The sequence below is a fragment of the Enhydra lutris genome, unplaced genomic scaffold (assembly GCF_002288905.1).
Source record: "Enhydra lutris kenyoni isolate GAN:26980312 unplaced genomic scaffold, ASM228890v2 scaffoldscaffold22, whole genome shotgun sequence".
NCBI lineage: Eukaryota > Metazoa > Chordata > Mammalia > Carnivora > Mustelidae > Enhydra > Enhydra lutris.
In genome coordinates, this window is record NW_019154106.1 from 26,913,481 (window position 1) to 26,933,978 (window position 20,498).

The 20,498-nt window shown below is 39.0% G+C and overlaps 1 protein-coding gene across 5 annotated transcripts; it reads left to right on the forward strand.

Moving 5' to 3' along the window:
* The first annotated feature begins 68 nt into the window (after positions 1 to 68).
* Positions 69 to 19,741, forward strand: LOC111149819 (APAF1 interacting protein). 5 transcript variants are annotated; one of them, XM_022507109.1, is made up of 8 exons: positions 218 to 275; positions 1,016 to 1,152; positions 9,841 to 9,941; positions 14,087 to 14,135; positions 15,224 to 15,341; positions 15,691 to 15,826; positions 18,632 to 18,799; positions 19,423 to 19,741. In XM_022507109.1, the coding sequence occupies exons 2-8, from the start codon at positions 1,105 to 1,107 to the stop codon at positions 19,520 to 19,522; spliced, it is 720 nt and encodes a 239-aa protein (XP_022362817.1). In that variant the 5' UTR covers positions 218 to 275; positions 1,016 to 1,104; the 3' UTR covers positions 19,523 to 19,741. The 5 variants fall into 5 exon arrangements, with proteins under 5 accessions (XP_022362816.1, XP_022362817.1, XP_022362820.1 ...); XM_022507110.1 differs by lacking the exon at positions 218 to 275 and adding an exon at positions 13,238 to 13,404 and having other exon boundaries at positions 1,144 to 1,163; positions 13,938 to 14,135; XM_022507108.1 differs by lacking the exon at positions 1,016 to 1,152 and having other exon boundaries at positions 69 to 275.
* The last annotated feature ends 757 nt before the right edge of the window (positions 19,742 to 20,498 follow it).

Below are 20,498 nucleotides of genomic sequence, written 5' to 3' on the forward strand. Positions count from 1 at the left end.
CGCCCCACCTCCCGGCCAGGAGGCCGCGCCTCCGGATCTCGCGTCTGCGAGGCCCTCCGAGACCTGCTTTCCGCCTGGTCCGCCCAGCCCTTGGGCTGCCCTCAGCGCCGCCCGTTTGCAGCTGGGGCCTCACCACAGACGGGTCTTCCTTAACCCAGACTGAGCGCGGGTTCCGAAGCCCGCGAGGATAGGAGGTCGTGGTTCTCCTCATCGGGGCCATGTCGGGCTGTCACGCTCCTGAGGGAGACTGCGGCTCGCGGCGCTGCGGCGCGCAGGTAGGGGCGGGGCCACGCTGCGGTATTAGCCCGGAGGTGAGGCGCTGGTGGCACGCGGCGGCGGAAGCGCGGACTTGCGGGCCCTGGGACCAGTGCGGACGCGACCCCCGCTCTCAGCCACTTCGGCTCCCCGGGCCGACCCGAGGCCACGGTCCCGCCGCGGTCCCTGCTCCCGGAGCTGGGCTCCGACGGCGGGCACCGGGCGCCAGACACCTTAAAGGGAAAATAACGGAGGAGAGCGCCGGGTGTCTTGAGTGTGTTTTGAAACAACTTTGGGGGCTTACAGGCCAAACAAGGCAACGGGAAACACTGGAGTGCAGATGGAGTAAGACTGTTTGCTCGCGAGCTTATTTTCTGCGCCCTTGGCGACCAGCCCGACGTTTGGCAGGCAGTGGGCGCACTGGAAACGGTGGCCAAATCGGGGCTGTGCTCCAGGAGCCAGCGCTTTCCCTCTCTGCCTGCCTCAGTTTAGAGTGATTAGGGATGATCGGAGAAGCTTGCTTCCTTGAGCAGGAGTCATAGGAAAATCCACCCTCGGGCTGCTTTTCGTTCACTGGGTTTACTCCCAACAGTTTTATGGAACACCTACGTGCTCAGGGATACGGCAGTGATTAAGACAAATGGCCTGGGGTCTGGAGGAAAACTAGACGGATAAATAATTGCAGTACACCCTGCTTCAGAGGCCGGGAAAGAGCCTCCCTAAAATTAGCCTCCTTTTTCCCCATGTTATTCTTTTTTAGGACTGAAGGTTCCAATTAAAAAGTAATAACACGTGGGAGATTTTATTGCGAAATACTTGTCAATCTCGTATGAATAAGTAACTCCCCAGATGAGCAGAAACGACTGTGAGGATGGAATGCTGGACAGGGAAAATTGGGTGAGAAGGGGGTAAGACGTTGGATACAGGTCAGATGGCCAGGCAGGTGTGTGTGGAAAGTGAGGAAAGCAACCTGTTAGAATCGTTGCTAAGATGTTTCAATAACACATATATTAATGCCAGTAGATAAATCTTGGTGAAATATAATCTAAATGAGCATCAGGGAGAACCTTTATTAAGGGGGATGAGAATAAACGAGAATTCTCAAACCAAACCTGGCAAGTTTAGTTCACTTCATTGCTCATAAAAAATTTGAGCCGACCTTTCAAAATGGAGAACTCTTCAGGCTTCTCTTAAAACTTTAGAACATCTGACGGCTCGGGGTCTAGAGCGAGCTGATCAGTGAGTACCACCTAAATGTGCTCCCCAGATTACCACAGCTCCATACTCAACAGATTTGGATATGCACTTCAGTAAACCACTTCCTGTAAGTCTGGTTCAGGCCATGGGCCACCAGTTTGTAACCTGTGACATAGGACTTTTCTTAATGTAGATGTGATCTTAACCCAGTGTTCATTGAGCAAAGCACTGTGGTAGGTATATTGATATATCAAGAGCATGTTCCCTGGGTGCCTGGGTGGCTCAGTGGGTTAAAGCCTCTGCCTTCAGCTCAGGTCATGATCCTAGGGTCCTGAGCTTGAGCCCTGCGTCAGGCTCTCTGGTCAGCGGGGAGCCTGCTTCCCTTCCTCTCTCTCTGCCTGCCTCTCTGCCTACTTGTGATCTCTGTCTGTCAAATAAAAAAAAAATCTTTTAAAAAAAAAAAAAAAAAAAAGAGCATGTTCCCTGCCCTTCAGGGAGCTATGCTTAGCTCGGAAGTAAACCAGGAACTACTTGTATTTTTTAACTATACCTTACCTATCACAGTGTCCTGTATGTGTTCACCCTGAATAATTCTTGTTCTTTGATATTACAATAACACAAGGTTTTTCAGTACCCTTCCCCATTTTCCTTGACCTCATCAGATCTCCACCCTCCCCTCTCCTTCCCTGCCCAACCACTGCCCCTTTAGTCCATACTTTTTTGGGTAAAGGATTTTCTTTCTTTACTCATACAGCTCTCTCTGTGTAGCCTCTATCATAGGATCCTCCATCCCATATTATAAATGATTGCCTTTACTTAAATGCCTTCCACTCAGAACTCCCAAGGGATGGGGGGGGTCACTCAACAATACACATTTGTGTCTCTACAAATATTATTGTGTCCTACTACAGCTAGCTCCTGTGCACCTCATGATAGTCCCCTGAGGGGCTTCCCTTCACATTACCTTAAGTGACTGTCCCAAAACCTCACCATCTCACCTCATCCTCTCCTCTAAGCCTGTTTTGAGGAGGACTTTGCCTCCAAAATCACAAAGAAAATGAAGGTATTAGGTGTGAACTTCTTCAGTTTCTTCCTGTTCCCACCTACGTTATAATGTAAAGGTTAAGAACAAGACATCCACGTTATAATGTAAGGGTTAAGAATAAGACATCCAGAATCTGACTGCCTGTGCAAATCTTGGTTCTGCCAGTTGCCATCCGAGTGCTCTTGGACATTAATCTTTTTAGCACAATACAGTTATTAGGAGTAAGTTAAATTGTGCATATAAAGCCTTTGGTATGTGGTATAAAATAAATATTCAGTGAATGTTAACTACTTTTGTTATTAATTATATTATTACATATTTTCCTGCATCTTTCTTCCTCCTCCTGTCTAAGGTAAATACCTCCCTGGTCTAATTCCAGCTGCTCTGTCTCGACAAAAATTGACCTATTTTAGGCTTTGCTTTCCTATGTCATTAATCTCTCCCTTTTTCCTAATTTTACCTTTTAGCCTGTAAAGAAAACTCTGTATTAACCAGTTTCCCTATCCAGCCTTTCACAGCCACACTATCGAGAGAGTCCTTAGAATTCTCAGCCTCTAAGTTTTATTCACTACTTCATCCGCTGAGATCTGGCTTCTACACCCAGTCTATTGAAACAATTCTTACTTAAGGTCATGATTGACCTAATTTACAAATACAGTTGGCCTACCAAAACCCCCAGCCCAAGATGAACCCTACTGACTATCGTTTTTGTGATTGCACTGAGCCACATTCCTGGAGAAAACTACACAACTGCGCGGGCCGGCCTCACTTCATCTTCAACCTTTCTGCCTCAGATTGGCACTTACCAATGCCCAATGACCATCCTGGGTTTCCCTAATACTTTACTGTCCCACTCCCTGAAATTACTAGTTTATACCTTTTCAAGGTATTTATCTTTTATATTTTTTTTATCTTTTCAAGTCTCCCATACATACCCTGTCCTCACATTGTTACTCAGCTGATGACTATGTTCATACTTGAGAAAATAGAAGACATTGGATGTGAACTTACCTTCCTCCCACAAAACCTACTGATCTGCCTAAACATGAACCCATCTTCTCATTTCTCAAGGTGGAAGAAGCCCAATCCCTCCACTCAGGATTTCCCTGCACTCTCACATCCAGAAGTTGTTTCTCCCCCTCTCCCTGTCTCTCTGACCATGAATGCCTTCCCTCTCAGTGAGACTGTTCTCATCAGCATGGCTTCCCTTTGTGATGTGGCCCCTGCAAACTCATCTGCACTTTCCTCGTCAGTACTCTGCTCTGGCCACCTGGACTTTTTCCTATTCCTTCAACATGTCAAACACTGTCTCATTCCACAGCCTTCACATTCGCTGTATTCTTGGCCTGGAGTGCTTGCTATTCCCCAACATAAAACCTTGCGTGAGAGGGGCGCCTGGGTGGCTCAGTCCGATAAACATCTGCCTGCTCAGGTCATGATCTCTGGGTCCTGAGATTGAGCCACCCTCAATGGAGGTCTGCTTCTCCCTCTGCCCCTCTCCCCTGCTTCTGTTGGTGTGTGCTCTCTATCTCACAAATAAAACATTTAAGAAAAAACCTTGCATGTACAAACACATTCATTACACTGGTTTTTTTCACACTTTGTAGGCTTTAGATCCTCATGTGCTCAGAGAGGCTATTCTTAACCACCTCAATCAAAGTTGATCTTTGCTATGTTTCTCTAAGTTCCTAGTTTGTCTCCTTCTTCCTATGTAAATTTCTTTAGGGCAGGGACTTTGTGAAGTGTTCATGGCTGAATTGCCAGGAAATGCTTGGCATACTCGGACTGTGCCTCATTAAGACTTAGTTCAACCATCCCCTTCCCTGTGAAGCTTTCCCAGCTCCTGCTCCCTCCCACCACTAGCTCTCCCCGCCCCCACCACCACCAGTAGCTGCCTTGGACTATCTTGTATTATGTATTGCTTTGTCTTTTCATAACTTCTTTACTAGATTGTGAGCTTCTCAAGAGTAAGGATTTTTATCTTACTCATATTCATTTCTTCAGGGCTTACAGTAAAAATTTGCTGAAAGAATGAATGAGAAGAAGGCTCTATAATACCAAAGGAGAGATACATAGAGCAAATGTTGTGGCACAGGATTAAAAGAGGGAGTGATCACTTCCTGCTGGGATGAAGAGAGAAGGAATCCCAGTGAAGTGGATAGGGAGTCTGGTATAAAGGCCAACAAGCAGGAGTCTGACAGCTAGAGTTGGGATAATTGAAAATCCAGCATGAGCAATAACAGTGCGAAGAAAAAAAGATGCACTTGGAAACTAAGAAAATATGTCTTAGTTAACTAGTGCTCCATAACAAATACTCCAGAACTTAGGCTTAAAACACAAGCATGTACCGTCTCATAGAGCTGCTGAGCATTAGGAATCCAGGAGCGTTTGGCTCAAGGTTCTGGCTCAGGGTTTCTCCTATGGTGACCATGAAACCATCTGTTGGAACTGCTGTCCTCTCAAGGCCTGACTGCAGCTGGAGGTCTGCTTCCAAGCTTGCCCGTGTAGTTGTTGGCAGGCCTCCATTCCTCACTGACTTTTGCCCATACATCTCTTCACCATATGGCCTTCTGCATAGGCCGAGTACCCTTACTACTTACCAGCTGGCTCGCTCCCCTGGACCAAGTGAGCCAAGGGAGAGCAACCAAGCTCAGTGTTTTATAGACTAATGTCAGAAGTGACCTACCATCTCTTCTGCCCTGCTACTGCAGTCCCTGGTCATGCAGCCCCGCCCCGGTACGCGGTGAAAAGGACTGTGCACCAGGGTGTGAATACCAGAAGGCAGGGACCACTGAGAGTCATCCTGGAGGCTGACTACCACAACTAGTTTGAACACCCAACTAAGAGATTTATATAAACATAAACTGAAAGAAAATATTTGAAAAGGTAAACTGGGGTAAGAAAGCAGAAGGACTTAAGTAACAGACCAAAGATGTTGCATTTGAGCTTTCTGTGGTTGGAGAAATAGGGGTTCAGTGATCAAAGTAGTGTATCCTTTTAGTACCAAAAGGAGAGTGGAGGGTAAGCCAGAGAAGAAGGAGTGGAAGGAGAAATTGTAGACAAGGAGACCAAATAGGAAAAAATTACCCTATTCCTCCCCCAAATAGGAGTTCCTGAAAGAGTTTTCACTCAATTATTGCAAAATAGAAAAATCAGGATAATGAAAAAGTGAATTTCACAAAATTAATGCATTCAATTTAAAGGACTACCTTTTATTCTGAGATGATCCTACTTTTTTTATGTTAAAAATGCCCTTTCTTTTTGGAGGAAGGTGATAATAGATGATTAAATGACATAAATGCTCTAACTTGGCAACCTTATGTCAGTCCCTGAAATTTAAACAACAAATTGCTGGCCTATCTAGGGAAGTCTGGGAATCAAGGATTCAAGTATTAACATAAGGAAACTGATACCCAGAAAGTGTCACTGACTTGCCTGAGGGCACTCAGCTAGTGGGAGGTCAAAGCTGAAGCCGGCTTCAGGTCTTCTCATTTCTTCTATTCAGTGTTCAGCTGACCTGAAGAAGTACGGTAAAGGTAGAAGGGAGAAATAGGGCTCTGAGGGGAGGTGAAGTTGCAAAGAAAACTCATACGCATAGAGAGGAGAATGAGACCAAGACTCTGCAAGCCCAGAGACAGAGAAAATGCTGACAACTTGGCTCTGCCTGCATCCAGTCCCTGTCTTAGGCCAGTGTCAAGAATTATAAAAGACTGAAATGAGGAAAAAAAAAAAAATCAGTAGGTGTCTTAGGGCTATTGTGCAGCTCTGTAAACTGTAGAATGCCGATAACAGTGCAGATGATTATTGATCAGAGAAATGTGACCTGTATTCTGGACATTGGATTTGTTGCTGCCTGGAGGATATTGTCCAGTTTTTCCTTGTTTGCAAATCAAGGATACCTGATTATTTTATAAGGATGTGTGTTTTGCATTGTCTTTGGACATAGTTGTATCATCTTTCTGGTTCTGTCATTAGTTGATGGGTTAAATAATATCTTTGACATGTTTATTTTATAGTTGTGGGAGAGTCCTCCAGGAAAACCTCTGTCCCAGCAGTACATGTCTCTCTTATGCTTAAATTGAAAGAGGTGGAGAGGGGCAGGTTTAGAGTCATTGTTGGCTGGGACCAGGTATCTCAGTGACAGTAGAGCTAATTTCCTTAAAACAACTGGATTGGAAAATTTTTAAAAGTATTGATTCAACAACTTTTTAGGCTTTAATGTTTTTAATATACACAAAGTACTGTTAAATCTTTCTCCTTCATGGTATAGGACCTCTACTATAAGAAGCTGATTGTAATCCAACTTTAGAAATGACTTTCAACATTCTTACTCTAATTGAAAACCAGACATAACAGTAACAGACAAGTAATATTACTGACATTCCAGGGAGAAGTAAATGTTAACCTTTTTCCTTCTTGTCTGTTCTTACTGAAATATATGTTCTAATATTTATTTCCTTACCATTCTGAACAATTTAGATGACTGCATTTTACCCAATATATTTGTTAGTTCCCACTGCTCCATGATTATTTTCCCTGAAATTGTAATTTTGTGGGTTTGAACGGTTGAATGAAACTTTATTAACAACAGCTGCCTTATCATTGTTATTCCTGTAGCACGAAGCGGGCTAATTGCTTTAATAACTCAATACTGGAAAAGACAAAAGGAAAAGGGGAGAGACCCATAATAACAGACCATTTTCTATAATGTTTGCAACTTGCTATGCAAATTGATGGTTTTAAGGATTGGAAGACTGCAGGAGTCTTCTCATTAGCTGTACTTTAATATATAATTAAAATATCATTTGTATCACCAAAAAAGGAAATAGTAAATTATACAGGGCATGGATAATTCTGGCTAGATTTTGTAAGGACAGATACAAGGAAAGGCAACACAGCGTTCTTATTATTTTTAATTCAAGAATTTTTAACACGTTAGAATAGGAAAGAAAGTAAAACTTCCAGTTACAAAATAAGTCACAGGGATGAAAAGTACAACATATGGAATACAGTCAATAATACTGTGATAACATTATATGGTAACAATGGCAACTATATTTATTGTGGTAAGCATTGGGTAATATATAGAACTGTCAAATACAGTATATTGTACACCTGAACTAATATAACACTGAAAAAAAAATGGGAGGGAAGCTAACCCTGTGTCACATATTGTCCTGGTGGATACTCTATCTTCATTATTTTTTCTCTTTAAAAAAAAACTTTTTCATCCCATACCTATAATCCTGTAGCACTATATCTCCTTTTAATCCTCAGAATGTTTTCATTTTATGGATTAAAGTGAAATCCAAAGTCGTATAAGCAGTAAATGCTATAATGTCAGTTTCACTTTATGTCCATTAACTCCTAAGCCTATGCTAACTCAGAACTTCAAAAACTTTTAACATTCCCATGTCCTTAATTTTATATTTTGAAGTCTACTCCATCAAATTATCATTTATACCAAAATAAAGTGTATGTGTAAAATATTAACAGTGAATTTTGGAAAACACCATAATTTCCAAAAGCCAGTTTAATAGCTGAAAATTTGGTCTGTTCAGTAATTCTCTTTGGACTCAAAGATGTTTTTCCCCTTTACTCGGTGCCAATATTTAGCTAGGCAAGCTTCCTTGCTGTGCTTTTATGCACAAGCACTATGTCTTGTTCACCCTTACCTGGAGGGTGTAGCTCCATGTCTGGTCACAAGCCTATGGAGGGATTTTCTATCAGGTACCCCATTCTGAGGCCATCCTAGGTTTTGTCTCATGTTTCTAGTGGATTATAGAGCTATCAAAATTGAAGCTTAAGCTCACCAGAGTTCTGCAGATACCTTCAGGGAAATTATGACTTCAGAGCTTCCTTCCCAGGTAGACTCACCCTGGTTTCTTTTATGGCTACTGTGAAACCTTACTTTCTTGCTAGCCTAGCAATTTGAAACGCTTTAAAAAGGGGCGCCTGGGTGGCTCAGTGGGTTAAGCAAGCCTCTGCTTTTGGCTTACGTCATAATCTCAGGGTCCTGAGATCAAGCGCTGTATCAGGCTCTCTGCTCAGGGGGGAGCCTACTCCCCCTTCTCTCTCTGCCTGCCTCTCTGCCTACTTGTGATCTCTCTCTCTGCCAAATAAATAAATAAAATCTTAAAAAAAAAAAAAGAAATGCTTTTAAAAAAACTTACTTAGCATTTTTAGTTGTTTTCAAGTTAAGGGTTGTATTTCATAGTGCCAAAAGTAGAATTCATTGTATTTCTTTATTATTTTCATTTTCTTTAATTTTATTTTTTAAAAATGGGGGAAACATTGATTTTTTTTCCTAAAAAAGTAATCATTAGACTTAATAAAAATAAGCTCTTATTTTAACTAGACTTATTGTGCTCATCATTTCACAATATATACAAATATCTACTCTTTATGTTATCCACTATTATAATGCCAAATGTCAATTCTACTTCAATAAAAATACATAAAGCTTGAAATTTATCCCAACCTGCGTACATTTGTTCCCAGACACACATACCTTCATCAGAATGGGCCCAGAAAGTGTTTATGGTGATTGCTTTTTAGTGAGTCCTTTCCATGTTATTTTCTTGACTTTATACTCCATAGTGAGTAGATATTGCTTTTGTAATAAGAGAAAACAGTGTAATCACTGGAAAAAAGATTTTAGAAAAAAAAAATAAAATTGAACCAACACAATATGAACACATAACTGTCATATGTATGTCATGACTTAATTGAGTAAGATGTTTTGTGTAAAAAAAATTCGCTGGACAGACAGAAGCATGTTCCTCTCAGCACTAGATTCTGTTTTATTTCAGCCATTGTAGTAGACACTTATATATATACTGGGCATCTCCCCACCTTGTTATTGCAGCCTGTCCCATGGTGTTGTACTAAATGCTCCTATTCTGAATAATTCCACATTGCCAAATAACAGTAGGAGATCCACCTTCTGAGCATTAAAAACAAAGCATGTCTTCTAATAGTTTTCCTCCCTCGTGGTACCTTCTCTATGGTAGATTTTCTTGAACTTCCTTCAGTCTTTTTTTTTTAAGATTTTATTTATCTATTTGAGAGAGAGAGCACAAGTGGGGATGGGGGAGGGGCAGAGGGAGAGGGAGAAGCAGACTCCCTGCTGAGCAGTTGGGGGGAACCCACCCACCCCTGCCAACCACAGGGGACTCCAGCAATCCCAGGACCCTGGGATCATGACCTGAGCTGAAGGCAGACACTAAACTGACTGAGCCCCCCAGGCGCCCCCTTACATAGGCTTTTTAACAGAGTTGTCAGCTAGAAAAGTCACTTGATAATATAATGTCTCTTGGAAAAATCATTATCTTCTTTTTAAGGACAAGGAACATCCAAGATACCTGATTCCAGAGCTTTGCAAACAGTTTTACCATTTGGGTTGGGTCACTGGGACTGGAGGAGGAATTAGCTTGAAACATGGGTAAGTTTGGGGCTGATTTCACTTCTGGGAATTATCCGTATAAGTCGTCCAGTGAAAAGCCTAATATGTGTTATGTCAAAAGAACACCTGTTGCCAGTTTTTTGTGATACTAGAAATATTTAGTTTCTAAATGGAGAAATGAATATTTGCATAACTGAATAGTAAGTGTGCAGAAGTTGTAGACACAAAAAATACCTAAGGATTTAAGAACCACAATTTCTAATCAGAATAATTTGGTCCTCAGTCTTTGGAGTACCAAAGTTAAATAGCATGCTGCAAATATGTTTATATGGCTAGAATTAGAAAAGGTCCCGGACCTCTAAGTGAACAGGATTTGTTTTAAAGGTTCAGATACATATTTTAAAAGTCACTTAAATACAAATGACAAGCCATCAAAAATACTAAAAAATACATTTTATTAAGTCAAAAGACAGGCAATATGCCTTTCTAAATGCATCATATATCATCATCAATGGACAGCACCTGCTGGTCTTTGTTGCTCAGAGGACAAAACACGAGGCACTGGCTGAAACAGAAGGAATGAATAGTATTTCATTGTTCATGAGATTTATTCAGTGTCTTTCCTCCAAGAGGATGAAGTGGTACATAACCTACTAACGATGAAAATGCAGGTTGTGGAATCTCGTTCTTTCCAGTGTTTTAGAAGAGGATGAATTTTTTTCTCCCGAAATGTTTTAGGAATAGTATTACCTGGAGGCTGAATGTTAAACTAAGTAACTTGATTTATTTCTTTATCCTAATTCACTTTCTTTAACAAAATTAAGTTACTATAACACTTGTATAATCTCGAATATATATAGTAACACCGCCTAGGAGGCTGCATTTCCTAGAAAGGAATGGAACGTAAAACTTAATCAGAACATCTAGAACAAAAGGGGTTTTTTGGCATACTACAAGATGATGCCGGTGAAATTTCACCTGTTTCAAATTGTCAAGTTACTCATAGAATATTAATTGAACTATGGGGCCTTAACTGTCACAGTTACGTGTGTGGGGATATGCTCTGTCTGGAAGGGTCATGTTCCTCATGGGACATTGCACGTCCTCTGTGCCTACCCTCTTAACATCACCCCGTGCTCCTGTCAGTTCAGCACTTTGCAGGTTTTCAGGTGATTTTGCCAGAACCTCCCAAGTTGACCTGTTCAGAGCAAAGCCCTATGATAACAACGTTTGTCATTGTTGTTTTCATTTATCCACTCACTTCATGGAGTTCCCAGTAATTTGGTTTCTCAGCTGTATTTATGATAAATTATACTCTAAACATTGCCTTTAATTAACTGCTTTTTATTCACATTTGCAGAAAGTTTATGCGTGTACAAAATAGAGCTTTCTACCCAGCTCAGTTACAATAACTGTTTTCTAAGTGGCTTTTTAAAGAAACAGCCACATTTTTAAATCATAAAGACATAAAGACTGTGTTCTTTCTAGAAGAATTTTGTTAACCCATGCACTGAAATTGTGGGTGGTCACTCTAAAACACTCACTGGCACCTTTTAAAATTAAATGGTTTTTATAGCTCTACAATCAATTAATGGGGACATTGCATCATAAGCATAAAATGCTTTGCCCTTAGTTAGATTCTTAATACGTGAGGAGCTCCTCCTGGAGGTCACAGGTGGAAGCAGCCACAATTATATGGCATTGTTTGGAATCTCACTAAATTTGTGCTTTACAAAGTAAGATGGGTAATTTGTATTGAACGTCCAGTTTTTTCCCTACTATTTAAATGACTTCGTAAGTCCCCATCATTAACTTTATCCACTATGTTATACCCATGCTGTTAGTAAAACTTCACTTTTCTTTGCCTGAAGCTTAAAGCAAATAAATTTGGAATGAAGGATAAACCCAATACATAGATTGTGTTTGGGAACATAAAATTATTTACTGATTCCAAGGTTTGGCCAATGTGATCCTAGATTATGCTACTTGTGTGTAGTCTGTGTAATCCCAAAAGATGTATATAAAAGACAGCTTAAGATCCGTACGAGTGTCAAATCCGAAGGAGGAAATGGAAGACCAAGAAAATGGCAGTAATCATAAGCAATTCCAGGATACTCAGCAGCTGCTGTGTTTAGGTTGGGTCACTGTCAATCGCATTTAACATTTCCTGTTTTCATGTTATGATGCCGTCATGTGTCAGAGACACTAATCCTGTGGCATGTTATTAGAATTAAAATTAATCAACTCATACTGTAGACAAGATAACTGAGGTTTAAGATTTAATTTTTTTTAAAATAACTAGACAGTAAATAAAAATAGAAGCAACTGAAAACAGATGTATTGGGAACTCTTGAATTTTGTCCCCTTCCTTACCGAACAGTGAAAGAGCAAGGAGTATGAAGAAATAAATCCCAAAATTTAATGCCTTCAAATTCCAAAATGCTTTTTGTTTGCAGCTTACAGCACCAAGTAAAGACTTCACTTTTAGTCCTTGGCATATTTCCCTCCTAAAATAAAGGCTCTATCATCTTCCTATTTTGATCCAGATAGCTCCTTCTTTATAGGTGTAAGTATGTTTTTTCCACAACCTATTTAGCTAATCTTTTAATTACCCGAAGTTGATCAGTCTAAACTGATTTGTTTTCAGAAAGGCAGCAGTAAAAACAGATTCAGATTGCCAAATCATTTGAATAACAGAATACCCTGGGTTCCCCCACTTTGTAGGTGGATTTTATTTACCAGCAGGCTGTTTTGAACTTTGAGTCTCTAACCAGGATTGCTAAATTTCTCCCCACACAAGAAGACTTACCCTACAAATCCACTGACTTCGTACCACACATGATTCTAGAATTGCTTCCATGTTACCCAAGGACAAAAGATTTGGATCCCTGTTATTTGCAAAGGGCCCTTTTTCAACAGTATGACCCCTACCAATTCCACTGATTCCGGAGGAATGCCACTCCATGTTTTCTTATGGAACAAAGCCTTAAATTGAGCTGTGTCGTGAAAACAAATGATTGAGATAGTTTGCTGTGCTTTGGATTTCTCTCCCATTTTCAGGCATTTATTTTGTAGACCTTAGATTATTTAAGTGGACCCTTAAAGGAACTTTCATTTCTGTCAGTTACAAGTCTGTAGGTTTATTAAAAACCCCAACTGGATTGATAGCTTGATTGATAGCTTGATTCAATGGAGACCATCATCCTCATTTTCACTAGGACGGTTAATATTCAGTGTCCCTCTATCCATGGCTCAGTGGCAGAAGCTGGAGTGGGCAGGTGCTGGGATTTCCTTCATTTGCATGTACATAGCAGCTCTTTAATACCCTCTGGCAGGAGCTGAAACTGACAAAGGAGCCAAAGGACCTTGTTGAGAGCAGAGAGAATTTAGCGAAGGTTTTGAAATTGATTTCCAAATCAAATTTGAGAGTACTTTCTGTTAAGTGGAATATATAGCATCTCCCTTGGGACCACAACATTCTGTAACAGGAAGATCTCAAGATGTAAGCATGCCTTTTATATTTTTAACTTTCTGCTGTTGTTTTAGCTTTATTACCAAATATTTTCACAAGAAAGATGTGCTTTTCAAATAGCAAGTGTGTGTTCCACCCAGAAAGTAGACCTGTTAATGCTGTAGTTTAACAAGCTGTCCAGCAGGGGTCCCCGAACTTCGTATTTTATAAGAAGAGCTTTTGAAGCAATAAAATTAAACTTGATCCCTTGTAAGACGGAGATCTACTCCTCATGAGTATATTTTCTTCTGAATGGACTTTATAATAAGTACTCCGTGTGTAATAAGATAAACTGCTTACTCACGCTTAAAGATGCTAAAGACTTGTGTTTTTAGAATTGTATTTCCCCTAACCAGATAGTTCTGATGACCATTGATTTTGCACTGTAAAAAAAAATATGTGAAAAACTATATCTATTATAATAATATATATTATATATATATTATATATGAAAACTATCAACATTTTGCTGTATCACCGGCATTATAAAGACATTACAGTAATTTGATATTCTTTCTGTACAGCATATGCCATTAATTAAATCAAGCAGCTTTCTGTGTGACTTGATGTATAAAGAATATTGATGATTGGACTGCAAGAATACACTTGTCTTTGGTCAAAAGCAGAACAGTAGAGTTAAATAAATGCCAATTTCTATATTTTGTGTTACCAGCAATGAAATCTACATTGCTCCTTCAGGAGTGCAAAAGGAACGGATTCAGGTATGTTAAAGGGATCCTTCTTAACACCAAATGACATGTCTTGTCTACTCGACTATTGTTTTGTGAAATGGAATTAATTTCAAAAGAAGTTTTGAAGGGGGTAATATTGTTATAGTTTAAATAATCAATAAACATTTGTTAAGTGACTATTAACAATTTTTTAAGGTGCTTCATCTCCGTGCAACTAATATGTTTTGAATTCTCATTCAACCTCTAGAGGGCACCAGTGAATAGCGCAATCTTTACAAAGCGATTCTAATTTTGCAGCATTATACCACCATCTTTATCAGGCTAGTAGGGGAATCACACTGATAGTCTCAAATGGACCAAACTGGCTCATATTTAGCAATAGCCAGGCTATTCCAATCTAAAGTTATAAAACTTTATTTCAGATCTTTGAGAAGTCTCATTCCATATTCATGCTTAGAAGACTCAATCTAGTTAGAACAAACATATAGCACTTAACGTCTAGCTAAGGCATAATGCTTCATTAATAAAACATTTAGACTGTAGTTTGTAATAAACCCTGGCAAGTGAAAGCCATAAGTCGGAAGTATGCCTGCCCTACTAGGAAAAATCCACGCATCTGCTTAGCTGCTTGAACTTTAAAATAATATGCTTTATTGAGGTGAACATGGTTCTGATTACCAGGGAAGTTTCTCAAGAGATTAGAAATTCTACTCTAGATTTTTCCTCATGTCATGAAATATAAAAAAAGAACTGTAGCACCCATCTCGGAATGATGACTTCTTTGTATAGCTTCCCTGAAATATAGTTGTGAAATTGCAGGGAAAAATCTAAGAAGCTACATTAATGAAAACAGCAATATCATTACAAACATACGAAATTTTCCACATCAATTGTTTCTTCAAATTCTAAAGGAAGAATTTTAGCTCTTGAGAATAGTTCATCAGTGGAAACATTTTTTTATTTCTCAAAATGGCTAAAACATTTTCAAAGAGAAACTGTATATGGTTATTTAAAATATGAGTTAAGTATGCTCACATATATATTAGCACGCACAAGAAAAGGGACACTTCTAACGGATACCATATAAGCCTTTTTTTTTTCCCCTACTCTATAAACAGCCTGAAGATATGTTTGTTTGTGACATCAATGAACAGGACATAAGTGGACCTCCGCCATGTAAGAATCTTAAAAAAAGCCAGTGTACTCCTCTTTTCATGAATGCTTACACAATGAGAGGTAGGCAGAAAATGGTACTATTTTGACTATGATCTCCATGATTATTACAGCTGTACTTCAGACCATCTAAAGCTATTTCTTGAGCCACGTGTAAAGTATTGAGCATTGTCCCAAGGTAGATAAAAGTTAAATGCCTTTTGCTTTCCAGCTTCTCTGTTACTATTTCTCTCTTCCTCCTTCCCTTCCTACCTTCCTGTCTACTGCCAACTTATGATTCCATGCCAAGAAAAACAAGTTCAAAATCACATACAAATAAATATATGTGTTGTATATATACATATATAGATATTTCTCTAAAAGGTAACATTTCGTTTTCACTGGGCATGTGACTTTTTTCTTCCTCCTCCAGGAGCAAGTGCAGTGATTCATACCCACTCAAAAGCTGCTGTCATGGCCACCCTTCTCTTTCCAGGACGAGAGTTTAAAATTACCCATCAAGAGATGATCAAAGGAATAAAGAAATGTACTTCGGGAGGGTATTATAGGTATTTTTTTTTCTATTTTTGCTTAAGTAATTTGAAAAGTATTTTTCTGTCTTCTGATAAAGAGGCTGCTGATATTTTTATGCTTTAAATGAGATATTGTGGGTTCTATGTTAAATAATAGCCCACTTACTATTATACTATTATACAGATCTGTTCTCAGTGACACAAATCAGACACTTCTCCTCCTCCTTCCCTACTCCTGCCCCAACCTTGGTAAATTATTAGCAACATGAATCATGAAACATTTGTCAGAATAAAGTGAAAAACCCTTGGCTGAGCTTTCTGTAGAGATGGAAAGATTATGTTGCATATGAAGTCACCCAGAGAGCAAGATCCCCTTACTTTCACTTGGTCCCCAGGAAGCTTCAGCCCTCACTGAAGTTTCTACTTCATCCTGATTTAATTAGGAATTTCCAGAACATTTTAGTATTTATAAACATTGTGCAATTATTTCAATTAAGTAGATCTCTGTATTTTTATAATTTTTCAGAATGGAAAGAGGCATAGATGGTTTACTAGAACCTTCTAGATAAAATCAAATCCACCAGCCCACAAAAATGTAGTAATTATTTGCCAATCTAGAATACAGGGACAGGAAGAAACGTGTTCTCAGTGCTCAGGTACAAGCTAAGCATTTCTTTTGAATGTATTGACATTCTATTTCTGAGCTTAATTTGCTAAAGGGCCTGATTCTACCTTATCTTGCTTAGAGCAAATGGGTGCCAGTTTTTCTAAAGTGTTCTGATGGCAATATCTTATTGTTACTCCACGTCGTAGAATGTACAAGTTTAAACTAGTGTGCCGAGAACTTACTATGATTTGATTTTAGTTAATATTTATTGTATGCCTATAGCATTCCTTGGCACTGTGAAAAACCTATTTACAAAAGTTAAATGTTTAAATTATGGAAGTGTACATACTAAAGAAAGTATAGCTCCACATTGCCTTTTCCATTCTGGGTCTTGAAAGAGAAGCAATATGTGTGCTTTTAATTTCCTCAGCATTTGATTGCTTTGGTGAAGAATTAAAAGTAGGTCAGAAGGGGGTATAACAGGGTGCCTAGAGGAACACCACAGTAGAATTCCACAGCCTTTGGAATTCTTTGGGGAAAAGAATGTCATGAATGAAAAGATACCATTTCTTATACACCATAACATACACATTTCATATATTATTTTAAATGTTTTGGAACTTAAAGAATACAAACTTTTTTGAAATGTCCTTTGCAATTCTCTTTGAGCCTGGAAATCAGAAACAGTCTCATTATCACCACTCAGGGGGCAGAGATACGTCTTTTTTTTTTTTTTTTTTTTTTTTTAAAGTCCATCTTGAAAAACAAAAACTTTCAAATACATACCTAATTCTCCTCAGGGAGGTTCCCACATGTAAGTGTAATTGTCCTCTCTCCTGGCAGCAACACGCCTGTGGTAGAGTGAAAAGAACACTGTTTAATGATCAAAGGACCATCCTGGCTCTGTTCCTCATTTACCTCAGAAGAATTAGTTTTCTCTCTGTAAAGTGGGTGATTCGGATTGAATTTCAGGTCTTATTGCGCTGTAATACTATTTTACCCCCGAAAAGATGTCTGACTATTCAGTATAGGTTCAAGGAAGATAGATGTTTGTGATTCTCTTGGCCAAAATTAGGAAATGTTTGGGATTAGCAATTCATTCCTTCTATATTTAAGAATATTCTTTAATTGGGGCGCCTTAGCGTCTCAGTCAGTTGGGCAACTCAGGTCATGATCCGGGAGTCCCAGGATCGAGTCTGGCAGAGAGCCCGCTTCTCCCTCTCTCTCTTTCTGCCTGCCTCCCTGCCTGCTTATGATCTCTGTCTGTCAAATAAATAAATAAAATCTTAAAAAAATATATTCTTTAATTACTTCTATTTTACTTAAATGAAATAGTAAACATCTCCTTACATGACAGCTACTTAACCTATTCCTGTCCTAAAGTTTCAGGTTGTGGTAAAACTATACCTAGAACTTCTTTGTTGTTTAGTTTGGCCATTACAGAGGTAGTGAAAAAACAGATGTTATATTAACAAGGCAAGAGAAATTCATGTAAAAGGGAAAACATGTCCAAATTTGACTGGGTATAAACAACCTCAGAGATAGACTTAATTTTACCAGTAACTAAGTTATTCCCTGAAAATATTATCTTACACAAACAGAAAGGAAACACATGTGCCAATTTTATCACATGTATTTCCTGAAAACAAGGTGGAAGCTAAAAAAGTTCTAATGCCACAGACTCGAGACTGTTCTGAAAATATTATCACATCATATACAGAGTTATTTCCAGAAGATTCTAGCTATCCCAGTGCCACAAACCACACCTGTATTTATTTGCCTGAAATGCTTTGGGGTCTTGCAGAGATAAAAGGAATGGATTTTGTATCTTTGGAAAATTCATACTTAATAAGTAGTTAAATTGTTAATCCTTTCTATGCTTCTGGTTATCCGATCTATCATGTCTCATCACCTGTTGAAAATATTATGGTTGTCTCTGCTTCAAGGAAATACATGTATGATCTTGATCATTTCTTTGTTAGGTTTTGGTATCCTGTACAAATTTCTGCCACTTATACTTAGAATAATACCTGCCAAACTCCCAAGGCGTCTTTTGATACAGCTGTTTATGCAAGATATACAGAATAACGTGCAACATCTTGTCTGTAATTTGGAGTGGCTTTCAGATATAAAGAGAATGTCTAACTGCTTACTTGAAAAAAAAATTATAAACTTAACATATGAATACCTTTATTTGTTTTAATGGGGAAAAAATGGCTTGTTTTGTCCTGTAGGTATGATGATATGTTAGTGGTACCCATTATTGAGAATACACCTGAGGAGAAAGACCTCAAAGAACGAATGGCTCGTGCAATAAATGAATACCCCGACTCCTGCGCAGTCCTAGTCAGGCGTCATGGCGTGTATGTCTGGGGAGAAACCTGGGAGAAGGCCAAAACCATGTAAGTATCAATCATAGGACATTTGGGACAAGTCACCACACTTGAAATGTGAAAGGGAATGAAGTATGTTTTGTGATCTGAAAGGAAGTATGATTTTGTGTGTGTGTATTATTGGTCAGATTGGTTTAAATTTAAGTAGCTTAGTATTTCTAGATATTTGATTTATATTATGTATTCACTTATTAAGAAATATTTATTGGACACGTTATTATTTGGCAAGGCGCCATCATGCACTTGACAAAGAAGGAAACAGAGATCTCATTCTCCAAGTTTAAGCCTAGAAGGAAGAATAAAGCTAACCCAAGTTATATAATGATTTGCTACACCTTTTTTCAAAAAGTGACACATGGTAAAAACAACAACAACTTAAATTTATTTAAGTAGTATATTTTAAACTCCCTTTATGTCCTGGGAAGCATGTAATATGATTGCATGATTCAGTAGGATTCCTTTCCATGTTTTAATAATGCTGGGGGCAAAATGAGAAAAATTTGACCTGGAATTGAGGGGGAAAAAAATGCACAAGAGACAAGGTTGGCTTTACGGAGAGGAGAAACGTGACTGGTAGGATTGGAGAACTCTGTTTCACTGAGACCTTCAGTTCTTTGCTTTTTCTTTTATAGGTGTGAGTGTTACGACTATTTGTTTGATATTGCCGTATCGATGAAGAGAGTCGGCCTGGATCCTACACAGCTTCCAGCTGGAGAAAATGGAATTGTATAAGCCAAATGAAAGTTTGACGACATACACAAAGTTAATCTTAATTATGACTCAAATGAAACTTGACTATTCTTTTTAATGAATTAAACATTTCTGTGATACTGTTAATTTGTCACTAAATACAAGATGGCCACCCTGAATCTCTTCTGACATTGGATGATATTTGCTTATATTTTTGTAATTTTAAATGACACTGCAGTGGAATAAAAATTATTTCATAATAAATTTTTTTATGTTTACTTTAAAATCCTTAACAGCAAAATATTCCCCTCTCAATTAATTCCTTTCTTACATATACTCCCAGAGAATTCCTCTTGTTCTTTAAAGTTACTGATAACATAGACATCATGAGAAAATTCCCATTCATTATGAAATGAGCATTTTTCTTATTTTAGTATTGGCATCGTAACATTGATGTGAAGAGTTAAAATCAAAAGCATCTCTCAATATGGATTGTCAAAGCAATTTATAGATTTCCCCTCTATGCTGTATTGCTTACCTGTGATAAAACAAAAGGCACTCATTTTATATTGGAACCGATTGTGAGGTTCCCATTAACTCCCACTCTCCTAGCCAAACAAAGCCCGACCAAACCAGTGATATAATCAGAAAGTGCTTTCTTTAGGGCAGCCAAAAGCAACATCAGCTTGATCATAAAGGTTTCACTTGGTTAAGGCTCTTTTCAGTTGGGGTAGAAAAGTCAGTAATGCACCATCTCCACAGTCTGAACCTCATGTACCCCCTCTCAGTTTCCTGTCCTCTACCCTTTGAGTTCATTTACCCCAGTTCTTTCACTCCAGCCCTTGGATCTGTCCAGCCCCCATTCCTATCCTTGCTTCCTCCCTTACGAAGCCTAGGTGGCAGCCCCATATTTGCACCACTTCATGGCAAACATCCTAACTGTGCTCCATCACGCTCACCTGGACAGCCTTCAGTCCTTGTGAAGCCACTTACTTGGCACCTGCACCCACACAGCAAG

Coding starts and splice junctions, on each gene's coding strand:
- LOC111149819 (XM_022507108.1), top strand. CDS start 219: ATGTCGGGCTGTCACGCTCCTGAGGGAGACTGCGGCTCGCGGCGCTGC. Junction 15,342..15,690: donor GAATGCTTACACAATGAGAG/GTAGGCAGAAAA, acceptor TTCCTCCTCCAG/GAGCAAGTGCAGTGATTCAT. Junction 18,800..19,422: donor TGGGAGAAGGCCAAAACCAT/GTAAGTATCAAT, acceptor TTTCTTTTATAG/GTGTGAGTGTTACGACTATT.